Here is a 17054-nt window from a genome sequence, read left to right on the forward strand (position 1 = left end):
CATCAGGCACTGTCAGTCTAGAGCTGGTCTGCACACTTCCTTACATTTGCCCTGGAGAAGGGGAATTTTATGGCTTGTTTTGCAGGCAAAGACCTGGCGACCCTGGTGAATGGAATGTGGCAGAAGTGTGAGCTCCTTTTCTCCCGGGAGGAGTCCAGGACATCACTATGTGCCACTGATGTTGCCGTGTGTCTCAGCTGTCTGGAGGAATGCCCATTGATGTAGGAAGAAGGGCAATGACTTTCTCCACTCTGCAAGCATATGTGCCACCATTTCCTCTCGAATAGCTCTCTGAGACTGTACCCATCTCCCACAGAGACTCATGCTGTGCCACTCTTATATTGCCTGCAACGTCTTCCCTCATTTGCTGTAATCCACCCCAAACAATGTAGTCTTTGGACATTTGGCTGACTGAGATCACTAATCTGAACAAAATAGGCGCTATACAAATTCTCAGCAGTGATCAAATGTAATTGAAACCGGATATAAAAACAGAAAGTGCAGGAGAGAAAATCAGCAGGTTCAGTTTCTAACTAAACCAATTCCAAAGAGGACTCGAAATGTTAACTCTACTTCTCTCTCCACAAATTGAGCCCGAGCTGCTGAGATTCTCCTGCACTTTCTTTTTATTTCAGACCTCCAGCATCCACTGTGCTTTGTTTGTATTATATTGCTGAAGTCCTGTGAGATTTCCTCCAGTTCCTGACTCTGCCCTCGGATCTTCTTCACTCACCGCCGCAGCTCCCATTCCCATCCTCTGTTCTTACCTTTAAAGTCTCCAACTGCCCTCCTGCCTCCCATTCTGAACTTGCACTGAAGCCCTGGGCACCACCTAATGGCAGACGTTGGTTGGCGAAGGGAATTCTGCTGCACTAGCCAGCTTCTGCCATTAGATGGAGCACAGTCAATTAAAACTTCATCAATTGAGTGTAATTCTGGAAACCGAAAGAACTGCGGATGCTGTAAATCAGGAACAAAAACAAAGTTGCTGGAAAAGCTCAGCAGGTCCGGCAGCATCTGTGAAGGAGAAAACAGAGTTAACGTTTCGGGTCCGGTGACCCTCAGAACTGATGGTGGCTGGGAAAACATCAGTTATGTATCATCTGTATGTATCTGAACTTACAATGAAAGTAGGTTCGAGTGTACAAGGATATCAGGTGACATCAATATCTGGTTGAATTTTCTCAAAAGACTTGATGCTTTCACCCCTCCCCCCAGAAAAATCAGTTTTTGAATGAGGCTTGTGAACTACTGTAGGAATCCAACTTTGAAACTTTAAGAGATAATGGGAACTGCAGATGCTGGAGATTCCAAGATAATAAAATGTGGGGCTGGATGGGCGCGGCGGGCCGGGCAGCATCTCAGGAGCGCGGGGGCTGGCGTTTCGGGCCTGGACCCTTCATCAGAGGGGGTCTGGGCCCGAGGCGTCGGCTTTTGTGCTCCTGGGATGCTGCTTGGCCTGCTGTGTTCATCCAGCCTCACATTTGAAACTTTAAGGCTGATTTGCTTAGCTTTCCAGTTCTTCTCTGCAAATCAGATCTAAATTGGTACAGGCTTTCCTGCCTCAGAGTGAACAAAACTTGTTTAGGATCATATAATTCTCTCTATAAATTGAAATGTTACATTTAAGAGACTGCTGGACATGCATATGGTCACAGAAATTTGAGGGTGCATACATGAGGATCAATGGTCGGCACAACATTGTGGGCTGAAGGGCCTGTTTTGTGCTGTACTGTTCTGTGTTCTGTGTTCTGTGTTCTATATGCAGAAGATGGGGAGGTGGTTGGAGTAGGGAGTAAATGATAGGATAGAGCCCAAAGAGAAAGACAGTTGGACAGACAAAGGAGTTGCTAGCGATCAGGCTGGGAGAGTGAATAGTTGTTAATGGGGACTGTTAGTGACTAACAACAGGGAGTGTGTTGTGGCAGGCTATGTGGTAACAAAACCTGGGTGTGTGGGGTGAGTGCTGGGACATGGGAGAGTTTAGGCCCTAAAATTATTGAACTTAATATTGAGTCCGGGGGGCTGTAGGGTCCCCAAGTGGAAAATGAGGTGTTGTTCCTCCGGCTTGCATTGGGCTTGAGTGGAACACTGCAGCAAGCCAGACACAGAGATGTTGGCCAGGGAGCAGGGTCGTGCATTGAAGTGGCAGGCAACAGGTAGTTCAGGGTCTTAATTTTTTTATGTTTTCAAGGTCTGTTGTTTCTGCTGTAACATGATAGTTGCATTTCTGCGCAACATCATGTTATGGAAGATTGTGCTATAGAAATAATGGGACATGTGGGAAATGCAGGGTTGGGGCAGACCACCAAAAAATATCACACAAAATTGCTCAAAAATCACTCAAACTCCGAACACAAAGGATAGCGCAGTTGAATAAATGTTTAATTCATATCTAATAATGAAATCAATGTAAATTTAACACCTTAACTTGTAAAATTGTCACGATGACTTGATTGGGGAGGAGGCTTTGAGGTTGCCCTGTTGTTGATGAAGGGGCTGAGGTTCGTCATCATCATCACCACCTTCAGGTGTAGTTGTGTTCCAGAGTTAGGGCGAACTATAGTTAATTCAGAAGTGGGCAGCTATGGTTCATTGTCTTCTGACTGTTTCTAGGGGGTTGGCTTAAAAACTCACATCCAGTTTTGCTGCTTTGCCATTTTCCTTCTTTCAAAAAGAACCTGTTCATTGGATGCCAAATAAGATCTTATTCCACAAAATGCGACCCTGCTGCTTTCTGCGTTGTAATCGCTGTCCTCTTTAAAAACTGCAACTGCTTCTCAATTGCCCTCAGGATAGAAGACGAAACAGAAGTGGGAAGCTCTCATGGTGTTGCACCCTGGCCCTCATCTTCGTCATCTTCAGTTTCCACTTCCCCGTCAGTGACAAATTGTTGTAGATCAGCTGTAGAGAGGTCTTCACAGTGGGACTCAAGCAGCTCTTCAACATCCTCACTCTCCACTTCTTCAAATCCAACTTGCTTTGCAAGATCAACACAATGTTCTTTGATTGTTGGGAGCTCCTCTGACGGATTGAAGCCTTTAAAATTTTGAGAAAACTTTGGCTTCCGTCGAAGGTGGCAAGTTCTTACTGACATCACCCCAGGCCTCGACAATAATGTCAGTTGCATCCCTAATGTTAAAGCTGTTCCAGAATTGTAGATTCTTCACTGTCCTTATTGTACCCCTCAGGGGCTGTAATCAGCCTCTTAAATGTGTGCATTAAATAATAAGCTTTGAAAGCTGCTATTACACCCTGGCCAATGGGTTGAAGGAGAGAGGTTGTGTTTTGGGGGGTAGAAATAGCACTTTGGTGTTTTCAGAAAGATCACCGATCTTGGGAGGATGCCTTGGTGCATTATCCAGGATGAGGAGAGTCTTGCAATCCAAAATTTTTTTTTTCTTGCAGTACTTTCTAAAAACATCTTCTAAAACATCAACAATGAGGTCAGAAAACATTTGCCCTGTTATCCAACTTCTTTTTTGCTTGGCCTAAAGTAGGTGCCGAGAGTAGACCTAAAATAACTTTTCGAGGTTCGCGGGTTGGCAGAGTGTTACAATACCACAGGCTAGAGCTTTAGGTCTCCACTGGCATTGGCACCCAGCAGCACAGTCATTCGATCCTTTGCCACCTTAAAGCCTGGAGCATGTGCTTCATTTATGCACATGTAGGTTCTTGATGGCATTTGCTTCCAGTATAAACCTGTCTCATCCAAATTGAAAACTTGATCAAAGTTGTAGCACGCTTCATCAATTTTTTTTTTACAATGGGCGGAAATGCCATCATGTGCTCCTCGTCTGCACTGGCAGGTTCCCCACATAACTTTATGTTATGGAAAGCGTAGCAGATCTTAAAACCAGCAAACCAGCCACTGCTAGCACTAAAGGCAGGGACATCTGCAGGATTTTCAGCTGTTTTTGTTAGATCTTCATAAATTGATAAGGCTTTCGCTTTCTTAGTGAGACGGGTGGTCCCAGAACGCTTTTTCATTTGATCTTCCATCCACACACTTAGAAGCCCCTCCATCTCCTCCAAGTTCTTTTGGCTGTGATTTCTCGGATTTGCTAGCACTCAGGCATGTTCCAGCAATACAGCTTGCTTTAATCTTCTCTGCATTGTCTGTAATGGTGCGTAAGGTAGACTGATTTATTCCTGTTAACCAAACTATATCACATGTTCTCTCATTACGCTCAGTTCTGAGATAGGGACACCGGACCAGGAGCTTTAGCTGTGTTTTCCCTCACAGATGCTGCCAGACCCGCTTTTCCAACAACTTTGTTTTTGTTCCATTTTAAGCACAAGATCACTTTTGAATTTACATGCATCCCAGTATCTACCCTGGAGAAAATGTAGAATAAATAGTTTATTTTTAGTGCTATATACATCTAAAACCAAGTATATATAATTATTGATTTTTGTCCTGTACTCGCCAAGTCTTAGAGCCAGATATTTGATTGTACATTATCTGCCTTGAAATCGGGATTGCAGTTTAAGTATGCTAGTCAAATATAGCCCATGAAATGTCTGTGAGGTGTGTGCTATGCTTGGATTTAATTATCCTCATTTGGGGGAAAATGGTCTCAGAGAAGCATGTGAAATCAAAGTAAGCTTTCACTTGAAAATCACAAGATAACAGGAGTGGATACTTTTCGCTGTTTGTGTCCGACACATCACTGACCCTTATTGTTTTGCACAATAATTATCTTTTGAATCAACTCCACTTGTAAATCCAACATCTGATCAAACTCAATAATTCCTCCGCCTCCGCCGCATCTGCTCCCACGATGAGGCATTCCACTCCCACACATCCCAGATGTCCAAGTTCTTCAAGGACCGCAACTTTCCCCCCACAGTGGTCGAGAACGCCCTTGACCGCGTCTCCCGTATTTCCCTCAACACATCCCTCACACCCTGCCCCCGCCACAACCGCCCCCAGACGATCCCCCTCGTTCTCACACACCACCCCACCAACCTCCGGATACAACGCATCATCCTCCGACACTTCTGCCATCTACAATCCGACCCCACCACCCAAGACATTTTTCCATCCCCACCCTTGTCTCCTTTCTGGAGAGACCACTCTCTCCGTGACTCCCTTGTTCGCTCCACACTGCCCTCCAACCCCACCACACCCGGCACCTTCCCCTGCAACCGCAGGAAATGCTACACTTGCCCCCACATCTCCTCCCTCACCCCTATCCCAGGCCCCAAGATGACTTTCCATATTAAGCAGAGGTTCACCTGCACATCTGCCAATGTGGTATACTGCATCCATTGTACCCGGTGTGGCTCCCTCTACATTGGGGAAACCAAGCGGAGGCTTGGGGACCGCTTTGCAGAACACCTCCGCTCGGTTCGCAATAAACAACTGCACCTCCCAGTCGCAAACCATTTCCACTCCCCCTCCCATTCTTTAGATGACATGTCTGTCATGGGCCTCCTGCAGTGCCACAATGATGCCGCCCGAAGGTTGCAGGAACAGAACTCATATTCCGCTTGGGAACCCTGCAGCCCAATGGTATCAGTGTGGACTTCACCAGCTTCAAAATCTCCCCTTCCCCCACCGCATCCCAAAACCAGCCCAGTTCGTCCCCTCCCCCCACTGCACCACACAACCAGCCCCGCTCTTCCCCTCCACCCACTGCATCCCAAAACCAGTCCAACCTGTCTCTGCCTCCCTAACCTGTTCTTCCTCTCACCCATCCCTTCCTCCCACCCTAAGCCGCACCTCCATCTCCTACCTACTAACCTCATCCCACCTCCTTGACCTGTCCGTCTTCCCTGGACTGACCTATACCGCCCCCACCTCCCCATCTATCCTCTCCTCTCCACCTATCTTCTTTTCTCTCCATCTTCGGTCTGCCTCCCCCTCTCTCCCTATTTATTCCAGAACCCTCACCCCATCCCCCTCTCTGATGAAGGGTCTAGGCCCAAAACATCAGCTTTTGTGCTCCTGAGATGCTGCTGGGCCTGCTGTGTTCATCCAGCTTCACATTTTATTATCTTGGATTCTCCAGTATCTGCAGTTCCCATTATCACAGCCCACACACCAATGTCTGCTTGAAGAAATGGATTTGAAACAAACATGAATATAAGTTCCATCACACATAATTTCTGAAAGTCTTTTGCTTCAGGTTTAGAAAATAAATGACTGTCAGTCTTCCAAAAAGGCCTTCAGCACAACAATGTTCTTGTCCAAAACATGGTCCTCAAGGGAAAGCTATCCTTGAATTAACTGTGCATCATTGTATGACATTGGTCCATATTCCTCCTTTTACTTATCAATATACTTTGAACTCACTTTGGAGTTGCCAACCAACATTTTAAATATTAATCTCCTAGACACTGCCGTGAGAAATCCACAAGAAAAGTCTACGGACATTAAAAATAAATAGCTTTGCACACTCCTGTTCTCCTATGCCTTGACTTTGGTTTATCTTTTGTGGTCAGGATCAGTTAGATTTTCTGGCAGGCTCCAAGCAGTTTTGCATTGCGGCCAAGTCACGGATGGGTTGTGGTGTAACACTTGCTAATGGTGCTGATTGATGTGCAAGTAGACTTTGTGGTCAAATGTTAGAATTGCTAATGTGTGAGTAACGGGAGATCAATGTTTATTTTCCCAATAACCTAACATATGCATTAGCCCATAAAACATGTTTTTGGTTGTGGTACCTGTGACATTTCCCACTCCCAGCTTCCAGAAACTGCAGGAAAGGCATTGGAAAGTTCATCTTCCAATTTGCAAAATGCTACAGATCTCAGTGTGTGTCAAAGTGCTCCTGCATCTCATCGCCATCACTTTTAACCTAATTTCTTTCCTCCCTCCCACAGGGCTTGAAATAGGTCCTCAACCTCAAGGAGTGGTCAGGGCAAATATTTTAGAAAGCATGAGGAAGCTGGTTAATAGTGCGCTGGATTTTGCACATTTCTACAATGAAGGTAGGACCTGCTGAGCACCTGTATGTAACTCAAGCAGCATATTTTCCTTCTTCCTAGTTTACAAATCTCTCACTCTCTGCCCTAGTGATCTTATATCCTGATAAGTACTCAGTCTTGAAAGAGCAGACTCACTTTGACAAAGTTGGCATTTTGCCCTTCCCAGTACCAGCAATAACTTTGTCCTTCAGAAGAGGAGCAGATTGATCATTAGCTGCAAATATTTGTTTGAAAAGAACTCAAAGCTACCAACGCTCATGGGTTTTGGGGTAGTATATTTGTTTATTGATGAAAGATTTGTTAAAGGACATTAAATAGAGAATAGGGTGTTGTGGGAATATTTCAGAGTGCACAAAATAGGTAGAATCTAACAAGTAAGAAAATTTCTGAGAGGAGGACACACCATACATGGTTAACTAAAATAGTTAGTATGAAACTTAAATGAAAAGCATATTATTATGCAAAGATGGGAACTGGGTGAAAAGACTGGACAGAATATTTTTAAAAATGTAAAGAATGACTCTAAAGTTAATAAGGGAGGAAGAATTAGGCTGTGGATGAGACAGCACAGTAGCTCAGTGGTTAGCACTGCCGTCTCATAGTGTTAGGGACCCAGGTTCAATTCCACTCTCAGCTGGCTGTCTGTGTGGAATTTGCACGCTCCCCAAACATGGGTTTCTTTGGGGTGCTCTGGTTTCGTCCCACAGTCCAAAGATGTGCAGGTTAGTTGGATTGGCCATGGGAAATGCAGGGTTACAGGGATAGGATAGAGTGTGGGCCTAGGTGGGTTACTCTTCAGAGGGTCAATGTGTACTCGGTGGGCCAAATGGTCTGCTTCCACACTGTAGGGATTCCATGATAGCCTATGAGAGAAAGCTAGCTAGAGGTATAAAAACAGATAGTAAGAATTTGTATAGATATTTAAAAGGCAGTTAACATATGAACATTGTGGTCCTTTAGGAAATGAGTCTCAGAAATTAATAGTAGAAGATGTCAGATGAATGAACAGCCCTCCGCTTCTTCCTGTCCCGCAGGCCCGACCAGGCCCCCTCCACCGACACTCTCATCCGCCTAGCGGAACTCGTCCTCACACTCAACAACTTCTCTTTTGACTCCTCCCACTTCCTACAGACTAAGGGGGTGGCCATGGGCACCCGCATGGGCCCCAGCTATGCCTGCCTCTTTGTAGGTTACGTGGAACAGTCCATCTTCCGCACCTACACAGGCCCCAAACCCCACCTCTTCCTCCGGTACATTGATGACTGTATCGGCGCCGCCTCTTGCTCCCCAGAGGAGCTCGAACAGTTCATCCACTTCACCAACACCTTCCACCCCAACCTTCAGTTCACCTGGGCCATCTCCAGCACATCCCTCACCTTCCTGGACCTCTCAGTCTCCATCTCAGGCAACCAGCTTGCAACTGATGTCCATTTCAAGCCCACCGACTCCCACAGCTACCTAGAATACACCTCCTCCCACCCACCCTCCTGCAAAAATTCCATCCCCTATTCCCAATTCCTCCGCCTCCGCCGCATCTGCTCCCACGATAAGACATTCCACTCCCGCACATCCCAGATGTCCAAGTTCTTTAAGGACCGCAACTTCCCCCCCACGGTGATTGAGAACGCCCTTGACCGCGTCTCCCGCATTTCCCGCGACACATCCCTCACACCCCGCCCCCGCCACAACCGCCCCAAGAGGATCCCCCTCGTTCTCACACACCACCCTACCAACCTCCGGATACAACGCATTATCCTCCGACACTTCCGCCATTTACAATCCGACCCCACCACCCAAGACATTTTTCCATCCCCACCCCTGTCTGCTTTCCGGAGAGACCACTCTCTCCGTGACTCCCTTGTTCGCTCCACACTGCCCTCCAACCCCACCACACCCGGCACCTTCCCCTGCAACCGCAGGAAATGCTACACTTGTCCCCACACCTCCTCCCTCACCCCCATCCCAGGCCCCAAGATGACATTCCACATTAAGCAGAGGTTCACCTGCACATCTGCCAATGTGGTATACTGCATCCACTGTACCCGGTGCGGCTTTCTCTACATTGGGGAAACCAAGCGGAGGCTTGGGGACCGCTTTGCAGAACACCTCCGCTCAGTTCGCAACAAACAACTGCACCTCCCAGTCGCAAACCATTTCCACTCCCCCTCCCATTCTCTAGATGACATGTCCATCATGGGCCTCCTGCACTGCCACAATGATGCCACCCGAAGGTTGCAGGAACAGCAACTCATATTCCGCCTGGGAACCCTGCAGCCATATGGTATCAATGTGGACTTCACCAGTTTCAAAATCTCCCCTTCCCCCACTGCATCCCTAAACCAGCCCAGTTCATCCCCTCCCCCCACTGCACCACACAACCAGCCCAGCTCTTCCCCCCCACCCACTGCATCCCAAAACCAGTCCAACCTGTCTCTGCCTCCCTAACCGGTTCTTCCTCTCACCCATCCCTTCCTCCCACCCCAAGCCGCACCCCCAGCTACCTACTAACCTCATCCCACCTCCTTGACCTGTCCGTCTTCCCTGGACTGACCTATCCCCTCCCTACCTCCCCACCCACACCTTCTCCACCTATCTTCTTTACTCTCCATCTTCGGTCCGCCTCCCCCTCTCTCCCTATTTATTCCAGTTCCCTCCCCCCATCCCCCTCTCTGATGAAGGGTCTAGGCCCGAAACGTCAGCTTTTGTGCTCCTGAGATGCTGCTTGGCCTGCTGTGTTCATCCAGCCTCACATTTTATTATCTTGGAATCTCCAGCATCTGCAGTTCCCATTATCTCCGGTCTTTATTATAGAGGTTGTGTGTAACATCCCAGAAGTAGCCGTAAATCAGGGTATGGAAAAGGGGGTGGAATTCAAGGAAATTACAATCAAGGGGTCAGCTATTCAGGGTAAAGCTAAGAAGAAATTACTTTGCTCAGAGATTTGGAAGTGCTTTTCAAATGTCCCAGTGACATTGAAGGAACAATATGGTCTTTTTAAACAATCAACTTGAGAGTGACATTAGCTGAGCACGCACATTGTGTCCCTGCACTGTCAATTGGAAAACAGGAAATAAAGTAGGACATCTAAAATGAAGAAAACTTAAATTAGAAGAAAATTACAAGATAAAAGCATGGTTGCCTTCAAGTGAAAAATGCAGCACTTTAAATTTCTTGGAAAATAAAACTGTGGGAAATTTTGTCAGGGCCATTTTGTTTAAAAGTGACTTGGTATTAGTTTCACAAGTGAGTACATATTATTAAAACATTTCCTTGGGACAGCAGGAGGTGACTTTGTACCAGAGATAATAGGAACTGCAGATGCTGGAGAATCCAAGATAATAAAATGTGAGGCTGGATGAACACAGCAGGCCAAGCAGCATCTCAGGAGCACAAAAGCTGACGTTTCAGGCCTAGACCCTTCATCAGAGAGGGGGATGGGGAGAGGGTTCTGGAATAAATAGGGAGAGAGGGGGAGGTGGTTCGAAGATGGATAGAGGAGAAAATAGGTGGAGAGGAGACAGACAAGTGAAAGAGGTGGGGATGGAGCCAACAGAGGTGAGTGTAAGTGGGAAGGTAGAAAGGGGATAGGTCAGTCCGGGGAGGATGGACAGGTCAAGGAGGTGGGATGAGGTTAGTAGGTAGGAAATGGGGGTGCAGCTTAAGGTGGGAGGAGGGGATAGGTGAGAGGAAGAACAGGTTAGGGAGGCGGTGATGAGCTGGGCTGGCTTTGGGATGCAGTAGGGGAAGGGGAGATTTTATGAAGTCCACATTGATACCATTGGGCTGCAGGGTTCCCAAGTTGAATATGAGTTGCTGTTCCTGCAACCTTCGGGTGGCATCGTTGTGGCACAGCAGGAGGCCCAGGATGGACATGTCATCTAAGGAATGGGAGGGGGAGTTGAAACAGTTCGCGACTGGGAGGTGCAGTTGTTTATTGTGAACCGAGCGCAGGAGTTCTGCAGAACGGTCCCCAAGCCTCCGCTTGGTTTCCTTGATGTAGAGGAGGCCACAATGGGAGCAGCATTTGGCAGTAGTGCTAAAAGGCTAATGGTGAAGCTGCACCTGAACCTGAACCTGATGTTGTTTCCTGCCCTGCTCAATATGCTTTCCCATTGACTACAATTCTCCCTTCCCTGGAGGTGCTGAGGAAGGCAACAAGAAGGGGAAATAATTGGGAGACTTGCTCCTGATGAGATACTTCCGATCTTCTTTCCACCTCACTTATGCTGTTCTCAACAACGTTTTTGTTCCATCCCTCAATGGGTGGTCTCTTAAGGGTCTCGATTTATCAGCTCCCCTTCCTGTGGAGAGCGGGCGGAAATGGTGACTAGTTTCCCAACCGGAAAACCTGCCAGCTGGGCTTTGGAGGTGGAGAATGACGTGTTGCCTGTTAGATCTTCATGAACTAGGTCAGATTTTCCCAGTAGTGGCTGTGGAGGTTAGTTGCAGCCTAACACCCCTGCTCCTATAATTTTTTTAAAAATTAGGAGATCACGCCCATTGATGGAAATGAAAATTGGGCAAAGTGTAACATTAACTGTCACTCATTTTGCATCACCTCCCAGGTGAAGTTCATCATATACAAAATTTGACTGTCTGTGTTTCTATTTGCTTGTTGACTCAATTCTTAAATAAATGTCAGTCCAGTTGAATTTGAATAGTTATGTGCTGAGTGATGGTGAAGACACCAGATGAGTTTGGTTACCCTGATAGAATTACAGATGACGTCATTGTAATTCTTCATGCCTCAGGAGATTCAAGAGCTTGCTCACATAATACATATTTATATCTAGGTAAGGAATTCCCTCCATGCACCCTTGATGTTTACAGAGCTTTTGAGAAGGTCGATTACCCGAGGGATTCAGAAGGACAGATTATTGGTGTCATTCATCCTCAGCTTCAAGTAAGCGTCATTTTTTTTTGGATGTAGCAAGCTCCATTTATCTTCATAAGCTTTCTCCGTGTATCTCATCTTCCTGCCTTGGCAGCTGGGCTTGGCTCTTCGGGTTCTAGTCACTCACTGATACTTTACCTAAATAGCCATTATTCATTTGTGGGACACAGAGCCAATATCAGCGAGTTATTTTATTCTTTGTAGAGGTTGGGGTGCATCACCAGTGAAAATAAATGCCGTCCTCAGTTAACATTCCACACAACACTTGCATTAGAGATAGCGAGAACTGCTGATGCTGGAGTCAGTGACAACACAGTGTGGAGCTGGAGGAACACAGCAGGTCAGGCAGCATTAGAGGAGCAGGAAAGTTGATATTTCGGATCGGGACCCTTCTTCAGAAATGTCAGCTTTCCTGCTCCTCTGATGCTGCCTGGCCTGCTGTGTTCCTCCAGCTCCACACTTCGTTATACTTGCATTAGATGTTGTTTATAAAGTAATAACAGGCGGAAACCATTGTCAATATTTCTTCTTTCTAACACCTTGGCATCTGCCAATGATATTCTTGCTGAGGTAAACAGACCAGAGATTGAACAGAGACAGACCAGTGCTTTCTAATCATTGGGGTTTCAACTGTTCACCAAATTCGATCTCTTAATGCTAAGGGTAAGTAGACTTTGTATGGTGGATATGGTGAGAGGGGTTGACCTAGAACAGAGAAACTGCTGTAAAATTCACTTTAATTTGAAAAGTGCAAATCTGTCAGCATGACAGATTAGGATTGCTGATCTGAAACTGACTCAGAAAAACATTGATAGCAAAGTGTGGAGCTGGATGAACACAGCAGGCCAAGCAGCATCTTAGGGGCACAAAAGCTGATGTTTCGGGCAGCTTTTGTGCTCCTAAGATGCTGCTGGGCCTGCTGTATTCATCCGGCCCCACACCATGTTATCTCGGATTCTCCAGCATCTGCAGTTCCCATTATCACTGAAAAACGTTGCTACGAACAGCAAAAGGATATTAACTGTCCGTCTAATCATTACTATTGCCTGACTCAGGAATGTGTGCTCCTAATTTAAATCATAAAAGTTTGCAAATAACAGTCTGCATGTACTGCACATCTCTTGAACTTATTCAATGCTTTGACTCTACAGGACAATGACTGGAAACAACTGAAACCAGGTGATCCTTCATTCCTGACCCTGGGGGGAAAGACTATTCCTTACAATGGAAGCAATACCGTGTACCCAGTGTTTGTGAATGAAGCTGCTTATTATGAGAAAGAGTCAGCTTTTCTCTTAACTGAGAAAATAACTCTGAAGGCAAACAGTATGAAGGTTTCAAAAACTTAATCTAATGGATTCTCCAGGACATCTTAACTGCTGTTTATCAGACCAAAGACTAATTTCTTCAACTCTATGCATTGTAAGAGAACATGCATTGCTACTTCTAATTATTTTCTTCTCTTTCTATTTGAAAAAACGCGAATGTTTACTAGTGCATCCAGTCTATTTTGAGGAGGCAGCATCTCATTTGAATCAGTCAGCTGATGAGAGCCACAGGTTGTTGGAAATGGTAACATTCATTTCCCAAACACTGTGAAAAAAGGAGCATTTAGTTGTGGCTTGAACTTCTATCCATCTGAGAATGTGGAAAAGCTTGTTCTTTGAGCAATTTTTGCTGCCTACCTTTGCTATAAGCAATTACAAAGTCATCAACATGAAAATGGTGTGCTAAGATTTTCACTAGTCAGTTGTTTTTAATTGGGAGTTAATTTTCCCCTTATTCACCAAGCTCTATCAAATGGGGACTAATTTGCAACTAATACCAGGGAAGGACTAAACTTACATTTATAACAGTACAGGGTTATTTTTTCTGATTTCTAGTACAGCAGTAGGTTGAGATCATGCAAATATATGCAAGATTTTTTAAAAACACAGTTAGTGATTAATAGTCTTTTCATATTACATTTTGGTCTTTTTGCTGGGATCCCTCAGGAGGGTAATACTTTCAAAATCTGCCTGCACACTAATATTCTAAAGGGTGCCCAACTCAATTTTGTACTGGGAGGTTTTAGAAAGACTTAAACCTCTTTTTAAGTCTCAGGGAAAAATGCTGGTTCCATTCCTTCTCATTTACGTGATTTCTGCACCAGAGTTGAAAAGAGCAGTTGTGATCATAAATGGTAACATATTCACTTTTTAAATAGATAACTTAGAAACAAGAGGATGGACTTTGTTTTTATCATGAGAATCATGTACAAACCTTGCGAAAAACAAAATGGAAATGAATTCAGTGCTTCACTGAATTAATGAACAAATCAATGCATTCAATCCTACAGACATCTGAGGTGATTCAGTGGGACAGATAAGGAGTTTCTTCGTGACACTGATAACGTAGATAGGTCTTTTGTGACCATACCCGGATGATAATTAAAAGTGGAAGTTTTATGGGCAGTGTGACTCTGTGCCCATTAGCAACAGAACACAAAACTAATGAGGGATTGTTCAAGACCAAAGTGGAAATGGGGAATTAGGCCTGGAGCTGGGAATAGCATCTAGTAACCTGAAAATGAATGGTTAAATAATTGCTGGCATTTGAAATTGTGCAAAGAGGCCAAAGATCATTCTGTAAAGCATAAAAGGCTTAACTGCCCTAAAAATTACAAAAGGAAGTTGATGGTACATGTTTTTGATCTCTGACAAGATTGGGCTGTAGGTCACACATCCCATGATATGCATTGTGTATCCATCTGAAATTGTCTAGAGATTTGTTTCAACACTTGTTTTGCATTACTGTAAATCCATGTAACTTTTTTCCAGTAGAGGAGCATGAGCTGATTGCAACCAAACTCCTCCATAGTCATTTGAGGTGAGAACTGCATTTGAAGTCTGATGAAAAGTCAAAAGGACTGTGGATGCTGGAGATCAAAAGCAAAAACAGAAATTGCTGGAAAAAACTGAGCAGGTCTGGCAGCATCTGTGGAGAGGAATCAGAGTTAACCTTGTAGGTCCCAGTGATCCTTCTTCTGAACTGAAGAGAACAGAAAGTTCTGATGTAGGACCTGAAACATTAATTCTGATTTCACTCCCCAGACCTGCTGAGCTTTTCCAGCAATTTCTCTTCTTGTATGAAATCTGATGTATATGCGTAAGACGGATATGAGGAAATGAATTATCGATATTACACCCATTGAGTGTGGTGAAATTGATTGTTTAGTAATACTTACAGAACAATTCTCTACTCATATTAGATCTCACTGCCATACATTTTAGTTTCATGAGGAGCCAGGAATAGACAGGGCTGAAGATATGCTTCTGTGACTTGTGTCACTACAAAGGGTTAGTTAGAAGCTTTAAGCTTTGGAGTAGCAGGTTTTATTACTGTAATGAGCTTTACTTAGCAGAACTGAAAGCTACCAGGATTTGGACACAGGATTTGAAATGAGTTTGAAAACTATAAATGAGTTTGAAAACTAACTCTAAAATTCAAAATGTTGCCCTCTGACAAAAGAAGGGATGTCCAATTACTTTCAGCTTCATACAATTTTTGAATTTCTACATTCAAAACATAATTGAAAATTTAGTCCTGTTTTATGAATTCTGTGACTGAAGTACGGTTTGCTTCTTTAAAATGATCTTTTAATAGCATTGATGTGTACTTTTTCCATCATATATCTACAAAACCAGGTTTTTAAATCTAACTCGTAGATAATACTTCAAAAGTAATGTCATAAAATTCCAGAGTTAATAGATATTTTCTTCATCAATTGTTGAAGTTTTTGTTGCAACTAATCTCATGCCAAAGATTAACATTAAACACCTCATTAACATAGAGAGGACCTCAAGTTATTTTGGAATTTTTGAAAAGATTTATAACCCATGCAAGGATTTTTTCGAAGAATTGTTCTAATTTTACTCTTACAGCCTAAGTGCCACTAACACAACTATCTATAAATCAAATGTATTTGTTTTGAATCTGCTCTTTAATTATGAGATTTTAAAACACTGACAGTTTTATTGGAATATCATGATTAACTATGCAAATCCTAGCTAATCAGGGAGTCCTCCTGGTTAAAAATAGCAGCCTTTTTTTAGTGTGGTATGCCAATCTCATGTATGACATGAACGAGTTACTCTAGGATTGTATAGGCTGAAATTTTGTCTTTTGTTTACTAAATTCATCATTAAAGTTTTGTTTTTGAACCATCATTTTGTTTTGGAGATTATTTTAATAATATTAAAAGATATTTAGATAAAAGTTTGGAAAATTTAATATAAATAAAAATTTTCTTGATAATATCTCACTTTGTTTTCTGTTGTTATTTTAACTCTCAAAATATTTTAATGAAATTTCATCACTGCTCAATACATTTATCAAAGCATCTCATCAACCAAGAAGAATTGATTTAACATCCATCACTAACTTAGGGTTTATCAGAAATTCCAATATCTGATCCCAATGTGAATTCAACTGTTTGAATGTAATAGGAGAAAAAAACTTGGTATTCATAGTTTACCGATGTAATACTCGCATCATTTTATTTTATTAGCATTAAAAAAACGAGAAGACCAAACAAAATGGCAATTTTTTTTCAAATGGAGTTTTTTAAACTTTTTTTTTAATAGGGTCTATAGTAAACAGCCAAGCTTTTTTTTCAATTCTTAATTCAGAAATTTAAAAAGTCTATATGTGTCTTAGAGGCTTTTTTTTACATTGCAAGGTTTTGTTTTGAAAAAAAAACAGCTTTTTTTTTAATAAGGAGTGTGTTTTCATTCCAGAGAGTTCTACACGTGATCAGATCCGGAGAAGATTTTATTTTCTTTGAGGAAATTACTGACGAGGAATCATTTTCATTCAGTTAATCTCCTAAGTGTTTGATTTTATTTACTTTGTATACATTTGATATATATATTTTTAATTTTTTTCCACTTTAACATTATTTTCTGTGGGTAATGAAAGATAGTTTATTTTATATATAGGGTGTTACTGAAACTTTTTTTAGGCTTAATGTTATTAAGGCCATATATAAGGTACAGAGTGAGATGGCTAGCAGATTTCGACAAGATTACCCAGCAGGATCAGTCAGATAGACTGTCAGGAAAGGTAAAAAGGTAGTTCAAAAATCTCCAGTGGCTATTCCTTTATCAAACAGATATTCAGTTTTAGGAACAGTTGAAGGGGATAGTCTCTCCAAAGAAAATGGAAGGGCCAGTCAGCTATTGGA

At 43.5% G+C, this 17054-nt stretch overlaps 1 protein-coding gene across 1 annotated transcript in view; it reads left to right on the top strand.

Annotated features, from left to right (window-relative positions):
• Positions 1-16038, top strand: part of aspa (aspartoacylase) — a 35840-nt gene extending 19802 nt beyond the window's left edge. Inside the window, exons 4-6 of the mRNA XM_059655294.1 lie at positions 6832-6939; positions 11730-11839; positions 12982-16038. Coding sequence (XP_059511277.1) covers positions 6832-6939; positions 11730-11839; positions 12982-13179 — 416 coding nt within the window. The 3' untranslated portion in view covers positions 13180-16038. The remainder of the gene's footprint in view (positions 1-6831; positions 6940-11729; positions 11840-12981) is intronic.
• The last annotated feature ends 1016 nt before the right edge of the window (positions 16039-17054 follow it).

Source organism: Stegostoma tigrinum, chromosome 27 (genome assembly GCF_030684315.1).
Source record: "Stegostoma tigrinum isolate sSteTig4 chromosome 27, sSteTig4.hap1, whole genome shotgun sequence".
NCBI classification, from domain to species: Eukaryota; Metazoa; Chordata; class Chondrichthyes; order Orectolobiformes; family Stegostomatidae; genus Stegostoma; species Stegostoma tigrinum.